The sequence below is a fragment of the Hypanus sabinus genome, chromosome 29 (genome assembly GCF_030144855.1).
Source record: "Hypanus sabinus isolate sHypSab1 chromosome 29, sHypSab1.hap1, whole genome shotgun sequence".
NCBI lineage: Eukaryota > Metazoa > Chordata > Chondrichthyes > Myliobatiformes > Dasyatidae > Hypanus > Hypanus sabinus.
The window spans coordinates 41,327,666-41,347,228 of NC_082734.1; the positions used below are offsets into that span (position 1 = coordinate 41,327,666).

Genomic DNA, 19,563 nt, shown 5'->3' on the forward strand with positions numbered 1-19,563 from the left:
GCTTGGTGTCGATTTCTTTTGATAAAGCTTGTGCTGAAGTCAATTACCTTGTTAAAGGTGTTAAGTAAATACAAGCAGTTATTGACAAATTAGTCAAATTCACTAGATGGATTTTGATATCCCTCCAATGGTGACACTGTAGTGTAATGGATAGTGAATGATGGTGCTTTACAGCACCAGCAATCGAAGTTCAATGTTGCCACTGTCTGAAAGCAGATCGTACTTCCTCCCCGTGACCACATGGGTTTCCTCCAGGTGCTCTGGTTTCCTCCCACTTTCTAAAAACTTCTGAATTAGTAAAGGTACACTGTGTTGTCACTGGAAGTGTGGTAATGCAGGCTGCTTCAGCACAAGTTCAAACTTGTTGATCATTGACACTGATGCCACATTTCACTGTATGTTTTGATGTACATGTGACAAATACAACTAACCTAACCCAGTGTTCTATTGACATCATTTACTGAAGTGATACTGAGCCTCAACAGACCAGCCTAATCTTTGATACCCAGTTTGCACTGAGTTGTTACTTATTAATAACAGTCATCACCTTGTGTCCACCTCTCAGTGTTAAAGATAAATGTAATGCAAAGCGGATGTGTTGGCCTTGTCAAGACCTGCAAGGTATTTTTTGTTCCAGGGCTGTGGATATCAGTCATAGAGTCATACAGTACATAAAAGTCCTTTCACCTGCCGCATCCGTACTGATCAACAACTATCATTATGAAATTGATTTTTAAAAATTAAATTACAGATTTATTTTCTTTAATATAAATAATTCCTTGGCTGCCGTTGATGGGATTCAAATTCCTGTCTCTGGTTCTGATCCGGAACAAGTCCACTAACTTGTGATAAGCGCGCACTGAATCAGGTTCAGATCTGATGACCCCAGAATTGAGCAACTCTGGTGCTGTCTCTCAAAGGTTGTTCTTGAGATTTCTCAAAACCAGCAAATTTAGCATGTTCCTTCAGGCAGGCAGGGCTTTTTATTCTCACTTTAGTCCCTGCAATTATTTGAATACTCAAGATATATTGTGATATGATTGAAATGCTCCCTCCCACTCCCCCTCTCCTTCCCCTGCCCCTTCCCCTCCTCCCCTCCTAGATACTAAGACCATAAGACATAGCAGCAGAATTGGGCCATTTGGCCCATCAAATCTGCTCTGCAATTTGATTATGGCTGATCCAGTTCCCTTTCCACCCCATTTTCCTGCCTTCTCCCCAAAACTTTATCAAGAATCTATCAACTCTGCCAATGACCAGACCTCCACAGCCATCTGTTGCAAGGAATTCCACAAATTTGCCACCCTTGGCTAAAGAAATTCCTCATTATCTCCATTCTAAATGACATACCTCTTTTCTGAGATTATGCCCTCTTCTCCTCGACTCCCCCACTGTAGGAAACATCCTCTCCCCATCCACTCTATGTAGGCCTTTCAACATTCGATGGGCTTCAATGAGATCTCTCCCCTCCCCCCCCCCCCCCATTCTTCTAAATTCCAGTGAGTACAGGCCCAGAGCTGTTAAATGCTCCTCATATTATAAGCCCTTCCCTTCTTGGAATCATCTTCTTGAAACACTCTCTAATGTCAGCGCATCTTTTCTTAGATGAGGGCCCAAAACAGCTCACGCTACTTCAAGTGCCTTATAAATTCTCAATGTTACATTCTTGTTTTTATTATGTAGTCCTCTCAATTGGGTGGAGATGCATTTCTACCAAAGGAGATTTAAGGCACTCCTTCCCTGTACCACCTGCTGGTGACCTTTGGGCATGGTCTCACACTGAAGCCAAGGGAGCAGATGTTGGATGGTTGTATGAGCAGCCGGTGCATATCACAAGTCCTGGTTATGCGACCACTGACACCAGACAGACCCTTTCTGAAGAGTATTGATAATGGCTGGGATCATCCATCTTGTGAAGGCACTGTCCAAAAGAAGTCAATGACAAACTACTTTAGGAAAATTTGCCAATAACGATCATGATTGCCCTCGTCATATGGCATGGCACATAACGATGTTGATGAGTCTTCTCAAAATCAGCACTAACATTCCATTTGCCTTCCTTACCACCAACTCAACCTGCAAATTAACCTTTAGGTAACCCTGCATTCTCAAGTCCCCTTGCACCTTGGATTTTTGAATTTTCTCCCTGTTTAGGAAATGGTCTACACTTTAGTTTCTTCTACCAAAGTCTATGACCAATCACTTCCTGACACTTTATTCCATCTGCCACTTTGCCCATTCTCCTAATCTGTTTGTCTTTCTACAGCCTCCTTGCTTCCTCAAGACTACCTGTCCTTCCATATATCTTCGTATCATCTGCAAATTCACCCATAAAACCATTAATTCCGCTATCCACATCATTGACATACAACATAGAAAGAAGCAGTCCCAACAACAACCTCTGCGGAATACCAGTTGTCACCGGCAGCCAATCAGAAAGGGCTCCCTTCATTCCCACTCTTTGTCTCCTGTCAATCAGCGAATGCCCTATCCACTGTCATATCTTTCCTGTAACACCATGGGCTGTTGTCTCGTTAAGTAGCCTCATGTGCAGCAACTTGTCAAAGGCCTTCTGAAAGTCCAAGTACACACCATCTACCAATTCTCCTTCTGTATCCTGCTTGTTAGGAATTCTCAAAGAATTTCAACAGATCTGTCAGGCAAGATTTTCCCTTAAGGAAACCATGCTGACTCATTCTCTTGAAGAGTGGTGTGATATTTGCAGTTTTCTAGTCCTCTGGAACCATGCCAGAATCCAGTGATTCTTGAAAAACTGTTATTAATATCTCCACCATATCTTCAGCCATCTTTCAGAACCTTGGTGTAGTTCTTCTGGTCCAGGTGACTTTTTTACCTTCAGATGTTTCATCTTCATAAGCCCCTTCTCCCTAATTTTAGAAACTGCACTCACTTCTGCCCCCTGACACTCTTGAACTTCCAGCATAGCGTCTTTCACAATGAAGACTGATGCAAAATGCTTATTCAGTTCATCCGCCATTTCCTTGTCTCCCATTACCTATTTTTCCCACTGGTCTGATATCTACTCTCACCTCTCTTTTACTCTTTATATATACAACAAAACTTTGGGTATCCTCTTTGATGTTATTGTCTAGCTTAACTTTTTATTTCATCTTTTCCCATTTATGGGTTTTTGATTGATTTCTGTTGGTTTTTAAAAGCTTCCCATTCCTCTAGCTTCTCACTATTTTTTGCTCTATTATTTGCCCTCTATTCCTCTTCCCACCCTGTCTCTTGCAAAAATGCTGTCCCCTTCTCACAATTCCTCTGTCTCTGCCGCATCTGCTCTCAGGATGAGGCTTTTCATTCCAAGACGAAGGAGATGTCTTCCTTTTTTTAAACAAAGGGGCTTCCCTTCTTCCACCATCAACTTTGCTCTCAAACGCATCTCTCCCATTTCCTGCACATCTGCCCTCACCCCATCCACCAGCTACCCCACTCGGGATAGGGTTCCCCTTGTCCTCACCTACCACCCCACCAGCCTCCGGATCCAATGTATAATTCTCCGTAACTTCCTGCCACCTCCAATGGGATCCGACTACCAAGCACATCTTTCCCTCCCCCCCCCCCCCCCCCCCCCGGCTTTCCGCAGGAATCGCTCCCTACGCGACTCCCTTGTCCATTCGTCCCCCTCCATCCCTTTTTTCCCCTCTCTTTTTTCTTTCTCTCTCTGCCCATCACTCTGTCTGTTCTCCATCTCCCTTTGGTGCTCCCCTCCCCCTTCTCCCTAGGCCTCCTGTCCCATGATCCTTTCCCTTCTCCAGCTCTATCACTTTTGCCAATCACCTTTCTGGCTCTCAGCTTCATCCCACCCCCTCCGGTCTTCTATCATTTCTCATTTTCCCCTTCACCCTCCTACTTTCAAATCTCTTACTATCTTTCCTTTCAGTTAGTCCTGACGAAGGGTCTCGGCCCGAAACGTCGACAGTGCTTCTCCCTATAGATGCTGCCTGGCCTGCTGTGTTGCTTGAATTTCCAGCATCTGCAGATTTCCTTGTATTTGCCCTCTCTTTTGCTTTTATGTTAGCTTAGACTTTCCTATTAGCTACAGTTGTGTCATCCTGTCTTTGGAATAATACTTCTTTGAGATGTATCTATCCCCTGTACTGCCAAATTGCTCCCAGAAACAACAACCATTGCTTTTCTGCAGTCATCCCTGCTCATGTCCCCTTACAAACAACTTTGGCCAGCTCCTCTCTCTTGCCTCTTGATTCCCTTTACTCGACTGTAATACTGATGCATTTGACTTTAGCTTCTCCCTCTCAAATTGCAGTGTGAATTCTATCATATTTTGATCATTGTCTCCTAAGAGTTCCTTTACCTTAAACTCCCGAATCAAATATTGTTCATTACACAGCACCTTATCCAGAATAGAGGAATCACCTCAAGTGCTCTAAATAGCCAGCTCGCAGGCTGGCTATTTAGAAATTTACAAATTTACAAATTCTCTCACTTGGGATCCAAAAGCAGCACCAACCTGATTTTCCCAATCTCCTTGCAAGTTGAAGTCCCCCATGGCTATCGCAACATGCACTTTCTATCTTCCATTGTAATTTGTAGCCCACAAACTGGCTACTGTTCGGAGGCCTGTATATAACTCCCTTCAGGGCCTTTTTACCATTGCAATTTGTTAACTCTTCTCAGAAGAGTCCTATGCCTTCTGATTCTATGTCACCTCTTTCTAAGGATTTGATTTCAATTTTTACCAACAGAGCCAGGCTACCCCTCTGCCTACCTGCCTGTCCTTTCATCACAATGTGTATTCTTAGATGTTAAGCTCACAACTATAATCTTCTTTCAGCCATGATTCAGTGATCCCCAAAACGTTGTACCTACCGTTCTCTAACTGCGCTGCAAGATCATCTATCTTATTCCGTGTACTGCATGCATCCAACTATAACACCTTCAATCCAGTATGCATTGTCACTTTTGATTTCTATCCCCCTGTTACACTGCAAATCATCCCATTGACTGCAATCCTCTGTCCTCTTTCTGAATACTGAGTCCTGGAGATGATGGCTATCAGGATGAGTGAATCATTTAAGGATTTTTAAAGATAAAGATTAGCTTTGTTTGTCACATACATTAAAACAAACAGTGAACTGTGTCATCTTGTGTCAACAACCATCACAGTTAGAGGATGTGCTGGGGACAGCTCGCGAGTGTCACCATGCTTCTTGCACCAGCATAGCATTCCCATCTTGCTAACCTAATCTGTACTCTTTAGAATGTGGGAGGAAATGAGAGCATCTGGAGGAAGTCCATTTTGTCATGGGAGAATGTACAAACTCCTTATACATAGTAATGGGAATCTAACCCAATCTTACAGCTAGCACTGTAAAGCATTATGCTGACTGCTGCATTTCTGTGCTGCCCCACTTTAAATATGATTCCACAAATTAAAAGGGATACATGAGCCTACAGGGTTTCTGATGCTCACCTCAACTGCTGTTATAATCAGTCTGCAATTATCTCTGTTTTGATTCTCTGGTGATAATTTTATAATCGGTACTTGTATCTAAACTGTGATCTTGCAGGCATTCTCAGATTATCAGGTTCAACAGATGACCTCCGCCTTTATCGACCAGTTTGGCTTCAATGATGAAGAGTTTGCCGAGCAGGAAGAAAGTGTGAAGTTAGTTCTATTCATTGTTTTGACTATTTCCACAGATGAATCACATGGGAAGATAATTCTAAGTGATTGTTAGAAGGGGTATACTGAATGTCTAGCACTTCCTCATGGGCAGGTAGAGGTGAAATTATGGTGATTACAGGTGAGACATTTGCATAAGTCATTTTGAGGTTGGATGTCAGCATGTTGTAGACTCATCCAGCTCCATCATGGGCACTAGCTTCTCTACCATCGAAGACATCTTCAAGAGGCGGTGCCTCCAGAAGGTGACATCCAGGACATGCACTCATCTCATTACTACCATCAAAGAAGTGATACACAGAGCCTGAAGATACACACTCAACATTTTAGGAACAGCATCTTCCCCCTTCTCCATTGGATTTCTTAATAGCCCATGAATATTATCTCATTATTTCTCTTGCACTATATTTTTTCATCATGTAATTTTTTTATGCCTTGCTCTGTAAAGCTGCCACAAAAACAACAAATTTCTTGACATCTGTCAGCCATAATAAAGCTGATTCTGAATGTGGAATGTTGTCAGGAAGTAGTTGTCAAACCGTTCGTTCACAACCACAATCCAAGTAGCTTACTGGAATCTTATAAAAGTTGGAAGAAGGCAAATGGCCTATAAGTATGCATTTTATCTACTTTATCTCCACCTACTTCATTAGGCTCCTACATTTGTGTGAATCCCTCAGACTTTTATCACCAAATGAGGCAAACCTGTGGGGTGGGGGGAAAGGAAATGTTTGAACTCCAGATGGGCTTGAATCTCGGCTTTGGATTTTCTCCTGGATGCTAGGTGCTGTAATGCAGAAATGCAGACGATGTGAATTTTGATCCATTGAACTAATGATCTTCAGGGTTTAAGAGGGTGGGGGAAATTTAAGATATTTTAGGATGGAGGTTGATGATATCCAAAGATGTTGAAATATGAAGAGTTTAATAGGTTAAGCAGTCAGTGCATTATTAACCAGAAGGCACAAAATATATTCTTTGAAGCACTGTCAGTTATTGTAAATTCTACTAGTAGAATGATAAAATCCATAATTGAATTGGCAGTATGTGAGCATTTTGAAAATAAAATTGAAATTATGGTCTGCATACAGTGAGTGTTATGATGGAGATGATTGGGTAATTGCCCGTCAGTCGAGCCTAATGACCACAGTTTTAAGTGAGAGATTGTTTTTATGGACATTACTTGTGTGTCTCTGTTTGCCATTTGCTTTGGCTTAACTGTAACTTTGGGTTAATTGAGCCCTTTCTGAGTAAGTCAGCATACCTTATTGCACAGTTGATTGTTTGTGATGATCCACCTGTATCTCAGACATTGTTATCAATAACAGAGTTTTATACCAACAACATCTGGTATCTCGGCACAATATGCTGCAGGCCCTCTCCTGTGATAGTTTTGTGACTGTGAAACTAGTGTGCATTGTAAGATGTGGATTACCAGCAGTCATATTGTTTCTGTTTTACCATTTTGTTATGGCTTAATGTTTTAGAACTTAGTTTCACTCAAGCTAACTTTTCATGTTCAGAGGTAAATATTGATGATCTTCTGTTTGCTATTTGATCAACAGCTCCCCATTTGAGAGAGCAGCTAATATCAGCTTTGTGTTTGATGCCAACAGTGATGGTGTGAGTATAACTTGTAGAAGCTTTGAACAATTTCACAGACATATTGTGCAATGACTATATGTCTTTGCTTGACTCCTTCTGATTTACTGAAAATATGAAAATTTTAATGAATCCATAGTTTAAAATGAAATTTTGGAGGATCAGAATCCCATCCTAGTAAAGCTGATATCCTGTAAAAGGAATTGCTTTAATTATCTTGATTATATTTGTTTGATATTTGGTTTATTTCACACCATTTAACAGTGGAATTTGCCAATCTGTTAATCAAGGTGACAATTTGCAAACCTTTTCCCCACTAGTGTCCTGTGCTATTCAGTGGTATGGTACAAGTCTCTGTTTCTGATCATTGATGACAGGCTTGCACAGGAACAGACCCTTTAGCCCTCAGTGTTGTACCAAACCAATTAATCAACAGCCAACTGATCTTCTCTGCCTACACAATGACCACATCCTTCTATTTCTCTCAATTCACATCCCTATTCAAGCATCTCTTAAAAGTCCATAATGTACCACCTTCTACTACCCCAGGCACTGCATTCAGGCACCCACCACTCTGTGTGGGGATAGAAAAAACCAAAAAAAAAACTTGCCTCTTACATCTTTAAAGTGACTACCTCTCACCTTAAATGCATGCCCTCAACAATGAGAAAAAGATACTGTCTGACCTATTCTACCTATACCTCTCACAATCCTATAAACCTCATCAGATCTCCTTCCAGCTCCAGTAATCTGCTCCAGTAAAAACAACCCAAGTTTGTCCAGCCTCTCGTTATAGCACGTGCTTTTCAAACCTCTTCGGCACCGTCTCCAAAGCCTGGACATCTTTCCTATAATGGGGCTACCAGAACCATAAGCAGCACTCCAAATGTGACCTTACTAGAGTGTAATACATATGCAACATAATTCCCTGACTTTTGAACTCAAAGTCTCAAAAATAAACCTTGAAGTTAGTTATTTCCTGTCCTCATTAACCAAAAAGTAACTCTCAATTTAGTTCCAGCATCATATCTGTCATTAGGTAATGAATATTACACCAGGAATTTAACTGGTTATTCACCGATCCACCACAGTCTGAAATCATTAGCATGTCAAATACTTTATTCAAATAGTAATCAGCAGCTGCTGATTTCCTTGTTGAAACCTTACACAGAAATTGCTAATAATCACTACTTAATTGAAATATTTTAAGTGATACTGGAATACAAGAGCAATTTTCTTCATTCTGCCTCTCAGCCAAACAACAGCCTGTTTGAGGAGTGTTGGAAGGAGCGAATACGGCAGTTCAACGACGACGAAGGCTCAGACGAGGATGAAGTGTGGCAGGAAAAGGACCTGCACTTCGCAGCGGATGCTCACCGTGTTACCAGGTGTGTGATTTTTGTCACTGCAAGAGCTTTTTCACCTTCCCCTCCTGAGTGTAGGTGGTGTGGGGTTATAAGCAGCAGCAAATATTCTGTAGACTCTCAAAGTCTGGAGCTTAAGGCAGAGTGAGGCCCATTCCTTTGTCTACATACTTTCATGGCCACTGACTTGTGGGCAGTATTTTTCCTAGCAGCTCACATAAAGTGCTGTTCCTAACATCTACGGAGGGGAATAAACAGTCGATGTTTCGGGCTCATATCAGGACTGGAAAAGAAGGAGGGGGCAGAAGCCAGAATTACAAGGTTGCGGGGGGAGGGGGGGTGGAAGGTGACACCAGCAACCAATGGTGACATCTTGCAGACAGCTCACAAAACTACTAGATATACTTCTGAACTGTGAGTGATTGCAGCCTCTAATTGCCCTTTAAGGATGTATTTTTGAGCCAACTCAACAATCTGGTGCTTTTGCAGCTTGGGGTATTCAGTGTGGATGAGAGCAGAGAGTGCAGGTACAGTCATCACTGGGGTTGGCTGCATCGATTTCTGATGGTGGGACACAATCCCATGGTCAACTGCGCTACTCCATGCCCATTAAAGTGTTGAGCAAGATTAAAATTGTCGAGGACAAGAGTGAAAAATGAGCAGGTGTTCAGCTCTGTTTGCCTGTGTTTGACCGGTCTCCCCCCCTCTTCTCGCTGCTGCCATCAAGCAGGTGTATCAGTCCTGGGTTCCATGCCACTGGCTTCAGGAGCAGCTGTTATGCTGCAGCCGTCGTGCTCCTGGACAGGCTTCACTCGCTTCAGCAGCTCTGTGCTTATGGACTCATTTTCAGGCACTCTGCTTTTAATGTTATTTGTTTACTTTTTATTGTTTGCACAATTTGTTCTTTTTTTCACACAGAGTGTTTGATGTTCCTGTTGTGTGGAGATTTTCTTTAAATTTGTTCTATCGTGTTTCTTTGTTTTATGGCTGCCTGCGAGAAAATTAATCTCAAGGTTGTATACTTTATACATTCTTTGATAATTAATGTACTTTGAACTTAGAGGGAAAGGAGTACAAGCTGGCAGGTAATCACTAAGACCAGATGAGGAGGAAGGTGGTTGAGTGGGGATGAGGTAAGAAGCTGGGAGAGGATAAGTGGAAGATGTAAAGGGCTGAAGAAGAAGGAATCTGATGGAAGAGAGCAATGGATCATGGAAGAAAGAGAAAAAGGAGGGAAACCAGAGGGAGGTGATGAGCAGGTGAGCAGAAGAGGAGTGAGAGAGGCACTTCTTGCTGAGTTCCTCAAGCATTTTGTGTGTGTTGCTCAAGATTTTCATCATCTACAGAATCTCAAAGGTTCAAAGTAATGAATTAGGGTTAGAGATCTCTTGTATTTATGGTTTACTGCTTCACTTAGAAGTTTCTTCGAGGCATGCCTATCCTGAAGAAGTTTAAGTCTTCTCATTGGGATTTCAATGAGACCCTCTTTTCCCCCTCTGTGATCTCTGCTGCTGTCTGACTCTTCAACCCCATCCCCCTTACCTCACCTTCTTATTCTGGCTTCTACCCACTTTCTTTCCAGTTCTGATGAGTCTCAGCCCAAAACATCAACTATAGATGCCGCCTGACTCCCTGAGTTCCTCCAGCATTTTGTATGTGATACTCAAGTTTTCTAGTAATCTGCAGAATCCCGTGCATTTATGACTCTACATGTTGAAGTCCAACTCAGTCCAAATACTGATAGAGTTTTTAGCACCAGTCTTTATTTCTCAGGATATAGTATACTACAGCACAAAACAGGGGTTTTGCTGGGTTTTGTCTTATGATGTTGGGCTGATTATCTGACCTACTCTAAAATCAAACCTTCCCTCCTACATAGTCCTCCATGTGCCCATCTTAGAGATTCCTAAATGTCCCAAATGTATCTTCCTTTCTTCCTCTACCACTATTCTGGAAGGGTGTTTCATGCACCCATCACTGTGTTTAAAAAAAAACACTTATCTTTGGCATCCCCCCCCCCCATACTTTCCTGCAATCACCTTAATATTATGCCCCCTTATATAAGTCATTTCCATCCTGTTCACTCTATGCCTCTTGTCATCTTGTAAACCTCTATCAAATCACATCTCATCTTCCTTCACTCCAAAGAGAAAAGTCCTAGCTCTCTAATCCAGCAGCATCCTGCTAAATCCCCTTTGCAGAATCAGAAGATAAAGGCCTAATTTTATGCCCGTGTTGCAGGAGCTCTGGAAGTACAGACAGCGAGGGAAGTAGAGACTCTGAAGAGGAAGAAGATGAAGAAGGGGGACAGATGACCATAAAGCCAACAGACTCAAGGATGGAAGCAGATCCAAGCAAAGGTGTGTGATTGATGGAATATTTGATCTAATTACACTGAAATATGGCAGACTACTGGTCATGGTGATGTGTTCTGTCCTGTGTCTATTGATACCAATGGGTAATAGCTATTGTGGATTGCAAAGTAGTCCTGTGTGATCACCTGGCATTACTTATATATCTAAAGATTAGCTTTATTTGTCACACGTACATTGAAGCATACAATGAACTGCATTGTAAACACAAAGTACACTGCAGATGCTGGGGTCAAAGCAACACGTACAAGCTGGAGGAACTCAGCAGGTTGGGCAGCATCCGTGGAAACGAGCAGTCAACGTTTCGGTTCTGACGAAGGGTCTCAGCCCGAAATGTTGACTGCTCGTTTCCACGGATGCTGCCTGACCTGCTGAGTTCTTCCAGCTTGTTGTACCTGTTGCAATGAACTACATCGTTTGCCCCAAATCAAATCAGTAGGGTTGTGCTGGGCAGTGCACAAGTGTGGCCACACTTCTGGCACCAACATAACATGTTGCAAATTAGTAATCTTAACCTGTACATCTCTGGAATGAGGGAGAAAACTGGAATACCTGGAGGAAACCCATGATGTCACAGGGACAAGTAGAAACTCCTTACAGAAATCAAACTCCAGACTTACAGCTGGCTGCTGTAACGCAATCTACTAGCCCTAAGATCCTGTGCATCAGGCGTCTGGATTTTCAATCACTAGGACTGTTTCTCCTAGAAAGGAAGGAAGTTGACTGTAGCAGTCTCCTATCCTTTGAGGAAGTTGATGCATTTTCTGCTGCTTCTCTTGTGCTTCTCAAATTGGGACTATTTATGCTAATGAGTAAAGTACACTCATCTCTATAACCCTCCCTCTGCGTCAGAAGCTCTCAGGTAAAACATAGAAGGCAGAGATGCAGAGTAAAGAACACTGAGCTGCATTAGTTTAGTCAGTAGCATATCTGTGGTCGATGCTTATTTTCAGAATCATAATCAGATTTATTGTCACCAGCATTATGGAATTTCCTCCATGATAGAATGACGGAGCAGACTCATCGGGCTGAATGGCCTAATTCTGCACCTATGTTTCACGGTTTTATTGCATTAGTCGTGAAATTTGTTGTTTTGTGGCAGTGGTACAGTGCAAGCATTACAAGTTACCATAAGTTTCAATAAACAAACAGTGCTAAAGAGGAATAGCAAGGACCGTTCACAACTCTGATAGCAGAGGGGAAGAATTTGTTTATGAAAAGTTGAGTGTCTTCAGGCTGCTGTACCTCCTCCCTGATGGTAGTAACGAGAAGAGGATGCGTCATGGATGATGAGGGTCCTTAATGAAGGATGCTGCCTCTTTGAGACATCACTTTTGGAAGATGTCCTTGATGGTGGGGAGGCTGGTCCCCATGTTGGAGCTAGCTGAGTATACAACCCTCTGAAATCTCTTACAATCCTGTGCAGTGGCCTCTCCATATCAGGTAGTGATGCAACCAGTCAGAATGCTTTGCATGGTATATCTGTGGTCATTTTCCAGTGATGACATACTAAATCTCCTTCCATTCCTAATGAACGAGAGCTGCTGGAATGCCATTTTTGTGGTTACATCAGTATATTGGAGTGATGATAGATGCTTTGAGATGTTGATTTCCAAGAATTTGAGACTGCTCCCCCTTCCCACTGCTGACCCCTTGATGAGGATTGGTGTAAGTCCTCCCAATTTCCCTCTCCTAAAGTCCACTAATGTTCAGTGCAAGGTTGTTGTGACAGCATGTAATCGGCTGATCTGTTTTGCTCCAGTAAGCCTCCTCATTGGCATCTTGAGATTTTGCCAACAACAGCAGTGTCATCGGTTTTTGAGCTTTGCCTAGCCAGGTGTTCATAGTGAGTAGAGCTAAAGCCTCACCTACAGTGTCATGCAAAAGTTTCGGCACCCCTGGTCAAAATTTCTGTTACTGTGAATAGCTAAGCGAGTAAAAGATGGCCTGATTTCCAAAAGGCATAAAGTTAAAGATGACACATCTCTTTAATATTTTAAGCAAGATTACTTTTTTTATTTCCATCTTTTACAATTTCAAGATAACAAAAGAGGAAAAGGGTCCGACGCAAAAGTTTGGGCACCCTGAATGGTCAGTACGTAGTAACAGCCCCTTTGGCAAGTATCACAGCTTGTAAATGGTTACTGTAGCCAGCTAAGAGTCTTTCAATTCTTGTTTGGGGGATTTTCACCCATTCTTCCTTGCAACAGGCTTCTAGTTCTGTGAGAATCTTGGGCTATCTTGCATGCACTGCTCTTTTAAGATCTATCCACAGATTTTCAATGATGTTTAAGTGGGGGGTCATGGCAAAACCTTCAGCTTGTGCCTCTTGAGGTAGTACTTTGTGGATATTGAGGTGTGTTTAGGATTATTATCCTGTTGTAGAAGCCATCCTCTTTTCATCTTCAGCTTTTTTACAGACTGTGTGATGTTTGCTTCCAGAATTTGCTGTTATTCAATTGAATTCTTCCCTCTACTAGTGAAATGTTCCCCGTGCCACTGGCTGCAACAGAAGCCCAAAGCATGATCGATCCACCTCTGTGCTTAACAGTTGGAGAGGTGTTCTTTTCATGAAATTCTGCACCCTTTTTTCTCCAAACATACCTTTGCTCATTGCGGCTAAAAAGTTCTACTTTAAGTTCATTAGTCCACAGGACTTGTTTCCAAAATGCATCAGGCTTGTTTAGATGTTCCTTTACAAACTTCTGACACTGAATTTTGTGGTGAGGATGCAGGAGAGGTTTTCTTCTGATGACTCTTCCATGAAGGTCCTATTTGTGCAGGTGTCACAGCACAGTAGAACAGTGCACCACCACTCCAGAGTCTGCTAAATCTTCCTGAAGGTCTTTTGCAGTCAAATGGGGGTTTTGATTTGCCTTTCTAGCAATCCTACGAGCAGTCCTCTAGGAAAGTTTTCTTGGTCTTACAGACCTCAACTTGACCTCCACCATTCCTGTCAACTGCTATTTCTTAATTACATTACAAACTGAGGAAACAGCTACCTGAAAACACTTTGCTATCTTCTTATATAGCCTTCTGCTTTGTGAGCATCATTTATTTTAATTTTCAGAGTGCTAGGCAGCTGCTTAGAGGAGCCCATGGCTGCTGATTGTTTGGACAAGGTTTGAGGAGACAGGGTATTTATAAAGTTTTGAAATTTACATCCCCTGGCCTTTCCTAACGGTGACTGTGAACAAGCCATAGCCCTAACAAGCTAGTTAAGGTCTAAGACCTTGGTGAAACTTATCTGAGACTACGTCCACACTAGACCGGATAACTTTGAGAATGCCTGTTTCACGTAAAAATGTTAGGCGTCCACACCAGGCGTTTTTGAAAATGCCTCCATCCACGTTAAAACGGGTATTTGGGCGAATCTCCTCCTACTGGGCATGCACAGGGCACTTCTACAGAAAACAAGCGAAGAGGAAGCAGTATACTATTTCCATTTCTGTGGTAGCATTGTGCTATTTTCATTGGTTAAAAACTAGAGTACCTACAACAACAACAAAAGAAAGTTTTCAACAACGTCTTTGAGGAATACAAAGAAAGGGGAGTGATGAAAAACCGTATCAAATTTGGCAGTATTTATGAGCAGGAAAACTGAGTTAACATTTCAAGATGACAGCATTGTTTTTATATGAAAATTGTGAAGTCTAGTTATCTAAAATCGTTCAGTTCAGTGATGGCGGTAGAATACTCATAGAAGACGTGATGCTGGAGCAGGAAAAGGTCAAATGGGACGCAAGCGGGTTGGTATCTGCTGCATCTGTTCCGGCACGTCATGACAGTGTTTTTAAAAAGCTCCAGTTACCCCGTACACACTACACCACCCAACCAGCGTTTTCAGATTTACACTCTCTGGCTGGAGTGCGTTTTAGAAAAGCTCCATTTTTGGGGGGGGGGGGGGGGAATGCCATTTCAGTGTGAATGGAGGGTCAAAATGACGAGTAAAAGCTTCAGTTATGATTTATCCAGTCTAGTGTGGACGTAGACTGAGAGCTCAAATCTCTTGGGGTGCCCAAACTTCTGCATGGTGCTCCTTTCTTCACTCTAAAATTGTACTAAACAAAAATATTACACTATTCGTGCTTAAAATGTTGAAAAGAATGTCTCATCTTTAACTTTATGACTTTTGGAGATCAGTTCATCTTCTACTCACTTAACTAATCACAGTAACAGAAATTTTGACCAGGGGTGCCCAAACTTTTGCATGCCACTGTAAGCACATGCCTTACACAATTCAGATGGAAGGCTGCAATTTTTTTTGAAATATTTCAATTACTTGTTACTAAGTGTAGCACCCTCAAGTCTGCTAGTCTGCTGGGGAAGTCAAAAGTCCAACATCTGCGAGTCCACAGGCCTGCTGGAATGGAAGACCAAACCTGGAATTAGAGGATAATGTATCTTGGATATGTGGGAGTGAGAAGCAGGGCTTGTTTTGCTGCTGTTGTGTCCTATGTTGTTCTGCCAAGCATTGTGAGCATGCTATATAGGTGTCAGAATGTGCATCGATACTTGTGGGCTGCTCCGTCATTTCATTAGGTTGTGTTGGTAGTTAACACAATGCATTTCCTCGTGTTTATGATGCATTTCACTGTATGTTTCAATGTACATGTCATATTAATCTGAATCAGCATTTAAATGATTTTACAATTATGTACATTTAGTATTTCCATTTCATACAGCAATGTGTAAACTTTACTGGGGTATAGCTTTCTGCAGTTACATAGCACTTGCTAATAGTGTAGTTAGTTCAACAAGTGAAGAGTGGACTGTGGGCTATTCTGGTTCAGTTCTTCTTTTAGTTAGGAGAATCCTGCCTAATGTGTTACCAATGAAGTGTTGCTTTGATCTTCAGAATCTGGTTGGACAGCAGACTTCGATGCTGTACCTATGGCAAATAACGGTGCGAGCCAGAGTGTTGCAGATGCTGGATTTAGTGCATGGGACAATGCAGAACACACGACGTCACTGCCTCCTTTAGAAGGTTGGGCAGTATTCGCCAGCTTTGCCTCCCAGGCCGGGTAAGTGATGAAACTGGAAGGAAATATGGTTCCAATCACAATTAAGAGAAAATCTGCAGATGCTGGAAACCCAAGCAACATACACAAAATGCTGGAGTAACTCAGCAGAGCAGGCAACATCTGTAGAAAAGAGTATACTCTTTTCCATAAATGCTGTCTGGCCCGAGTTCCTCCAGTGTTTCGTGTGTGTTGCTTGGAAATGTGGTTCCAGTTGTTTTTTTCTTTTCTCCATTCTCTTCTCTCTCTTCAAGTTCATCTGTGAACCTAGAATGTAGCACTGAACTGACTGGCTGAGGAGACAATCAGAACAGTGGTAGATTTTGTCTTTTTCTGACGTCAGTCCATGTGCTTCAGCAGGGTAAAGACGAAGCACAGTCATTGATTCCTTTATCCTACAACTGCAGACATTACTGCACTGACTGGGAGACAAGGCTGCGTCATACCTCCAGTGGTACTTATGGCTAGGAAAAGTGTTTTTTCTAAGAAATGATATACCGTGGAGAGTGGAGAGTATCCTAATTGGTCGTATCAGGACCTGCTACGGAAACACCAGTGTCCAGGAATGGAAAAGCCTACAAGTGTGGACACAGCCCAGTCCTGCACAGGTAAAGTCCTCCCCACACTGAGCACATCTACAAGAGGCGCTGCCACAAGAAAGCAGCATCTATCATTAGGGTCCCCTACCATCCAGGTCATGCTCTCTTCTCACTACTGCCATCAGGAAGGAGGCACAGGAGCCGTTAGTCCACGTCACCAGGTTCAGGAACAGTTATTACCGTGCATCCATTAAGCCCCAGCAACAGCATTGATAACTTCACTCACCTCAACACTGAACTGACTCCTCAACCTATGGACTCATTTTCAAGGACTCTACAACTCAAGTTCTTAGTATATTTATGTTATTTGCTTATTTATTTTAAATATTTTTGTATTTGTACAGGTTGTCTTTTTCACATTGATTGTGTAGCTTTTCACAGATTCTGTTCTGTTTCTTTGTTCTAATGTAAATGCCTGCAAGAAAATGAATCATCTGTACAGACTTTTGACATTTGAACATTGGGGTACCATGGTTTATTATCCATGTTAAAGTGACTGGATTGATTATCAAGGACCACCTGCTCAGCCCAGCTCCTACCAAAATTCATTCATTCCTTTGCTGCCATCATATGTGGATGCTGCACTTCATTCCTGATTAACAGCTCGTCTGATACTGTACCTATTCCAGTGATTTCAAGGGGAGTTGTCAAATGGGTTGCTTGGTTTTTGGAAGATGAACTTCTTATTAGCATAGATAACTTTACTTACCTCAACACTGGACTAATTCTGCAACCAATGGGCTGACTTTTAACGACTCTGCAACTCATGTTCTCAATATTATTCATTTCTTTTTGTGTTTGCACAGTTTGTCTATTGCATGATTGTCAGTCTTGGTGCATACTTACTGATTCTACTGTGAATGCCCACAAGGAAATGAATCTCAGGGTAGTATATGGTGACATATATAGTAACAAGAAAAAAAATTGTGAATCCTTTGCAATTACCTGGTTTTCTGCATTAATTATTCTTAAAATGTGGTCTAATCTTCATCTGTCATAATATTAGACAAACATAATCTGCCTAAACTATAAACACAAACAATTGTACCTCTCATGTCCTTATTGAACACATTGCTCAATCATTCACAGTCCAGGTTGGAAAGAGTATGTGAACCCTTGTATTTAATAAATAGTAAAACCTCTTTAGCAGCAATAACCACCACCAACAGTTTCCTGTAGTTGCTGATTAGATTTGCACAACGGCAAGGAGGAATTTTAGACCATTCCTCCATACAAACTCTTTCAGTTCATCAGTATTTCTGGGATACCTAGCATGATCAACCCTTTTCAGGGCATGCCACAGCATCTCAATTGGGTTAAGGTCTGAACTCTGGCTTCGCCATTCCAAAACATAAATTTTCTTCTTTTTAGACCATTCTGTTGTTGATTTACAGATCTTTCTTCAGATGAACAGGCTCTGTCAGTTACCTGACTTTGTGTGTCTTTTATAGAGCAAGGCACAGCTACAGCCCACACCACCAATCTCATCTCATGGATTGGAACACCTGATTCCAATTAGCTTTTGTAGAAGGCATTACCCCAGAGGTTCACATACTTTTTTGAACTAGATTATGATTTGTTTAAATGGCGTACTTGGTATTGACAAGAAGAAGTACAATTGTTTGTGTGTTATTAGTTTAGACAGATTGTGTTTGTCTATTATTGTGACTTAAATGAAGATCAGATTACATTTTATGAGCAATTACTGTAGAAAACCAGGTAATTGCAAATGGTTCACAAACCTTTTCTTGCATCTGTGTGTATTTTAATAATAAATTTACTGTGAACTTGGTAATATTGATAGTTAAAGATTAGATTAGCTTAATTTGTCAGCTCTACATCAAAACACTGAAACATACAGTGAAATGTATCAGTTTGCCTCAAGTAGCACAGACCAAGGATTGCACTGGGCAACCTGCAAGTGTCACTATGTTTCTGGCATAACACAATCTACTAACACTAAACCGTATGACTTTGGAATGTAGGAGGAAACCAGAGTACCCAGAGGAGCCCGAGTGTCTTGAGGAGAATGTACTTCTTGCCGTCAGTGGCAGGAATTGAACCACGATCAATGAAGTGTTGATGTAAAGTGATGCACTGCCCTTGAGAATGGGACCTGTATGCTCTCCACAGATCAATCCTGAGTGTCCATATGCATAATAGCCAGGTCCAAAGAGGGTGACGTCTTGGCAAAGTCCTTTTGGCCTTGTATCCATCTTTAGTTGAAATGGGAGAAACTAGGTAAAAAATGCTGGACATTGCAAGTTGGGACAAGAAGATTCTAGTAATTGGTTTTGGGTAATTGCAGGTTAATAAAAATAAAACTTGGAGCCATCCCAATTTTAAACAACTTGTCATCCAACTTTGATAGTCAAGGACCTAACAAAGTCTACATTTTGATATTCAGCATCTGCTGTTTTTTCTGTTTTTCTGAGGGTCTGCATGACGTTAAAGATAAACAACAAAGCAAAAAAAAGTAGCAGTGGATTCTGGTGAGCAATGTGGCACCCATCCAGGCTTCTGTTAATTGGAATTAATTTCTTTCAGCCCCTCTGGACGCTTGCGAACAAACTCTCCTGTATCTATGGAAACCAATTCTGCTCCTGCCGGTGAGCTCCAGAGTAGTGGTGACGGACGTGACAAAACATTGGAGGAAAGTGAGTATTGTGGAGTATCATCGGAATCAGGTTTAATATCACTGGCATATGTTATAAAATTTGTCATGCGGTAGCAGAGCATTGCAGTGCATAATAATTAAAATCTGAAGTACAGAAAGTGTGTGTCACAGTGCTTACAAAAAGTATTCACTCTTCCCCCGCCCCCCCCCGGAAGTTTTCATGTCTTATTGTCTTACAACATTAAATCGCAGTGGATTTAATTTGCCTTTTTTTTTCACACTGATCAACAGAAAAAGACTCTTGCATGTCGAAGTGA

At 41.8% G+C, this 19,563-nt stretch overlaps 1 protein-coding gene across 2 annotated transcripts in view; it reads left to right on the forward strand.

The window, feature by feature from the left end:
- The window catches only part of LOC132383261 (serine/threonine-protein phosphatase 6 regulatory subunit 3-like), a 212,668-nt gene that overhangs the window by 143,322 nt on the left and 49,783 nt on the right, over positions 1 to 19,563 (forward strand). For both annotated transcript variants that reach the window (XM_059954219.1, XM_059954220.1), the window contains exons 15-20: positions 5,556 to 5,653; positions 7,237 to 7,294; positions 8,528 to 8,661; positions 10,879 to 10,997; positions 15,868 to 16,033; positions 19,177 to 19,286. In XM_059954219.1, coding sequence (XP_059810202.1) covers positions 5,556 to 5,653; positions 7,237 to 7,294; positions 8,528 to 8,661; positions 10,879 to 10,997; positions 15,868 to 16,033; positions 19,177 to 19,286 — 685 coding nt within the window. The remainder of the gene's footprint in view (positions 1 to 5,555; positions 5,654 to 7,236; positions 7,295 to 8,527; positions 8,662 to 10,878; positions 10,998 to 15,867; positions 16,034 to 19,176; positions 19,287 to 19,563) is intronic.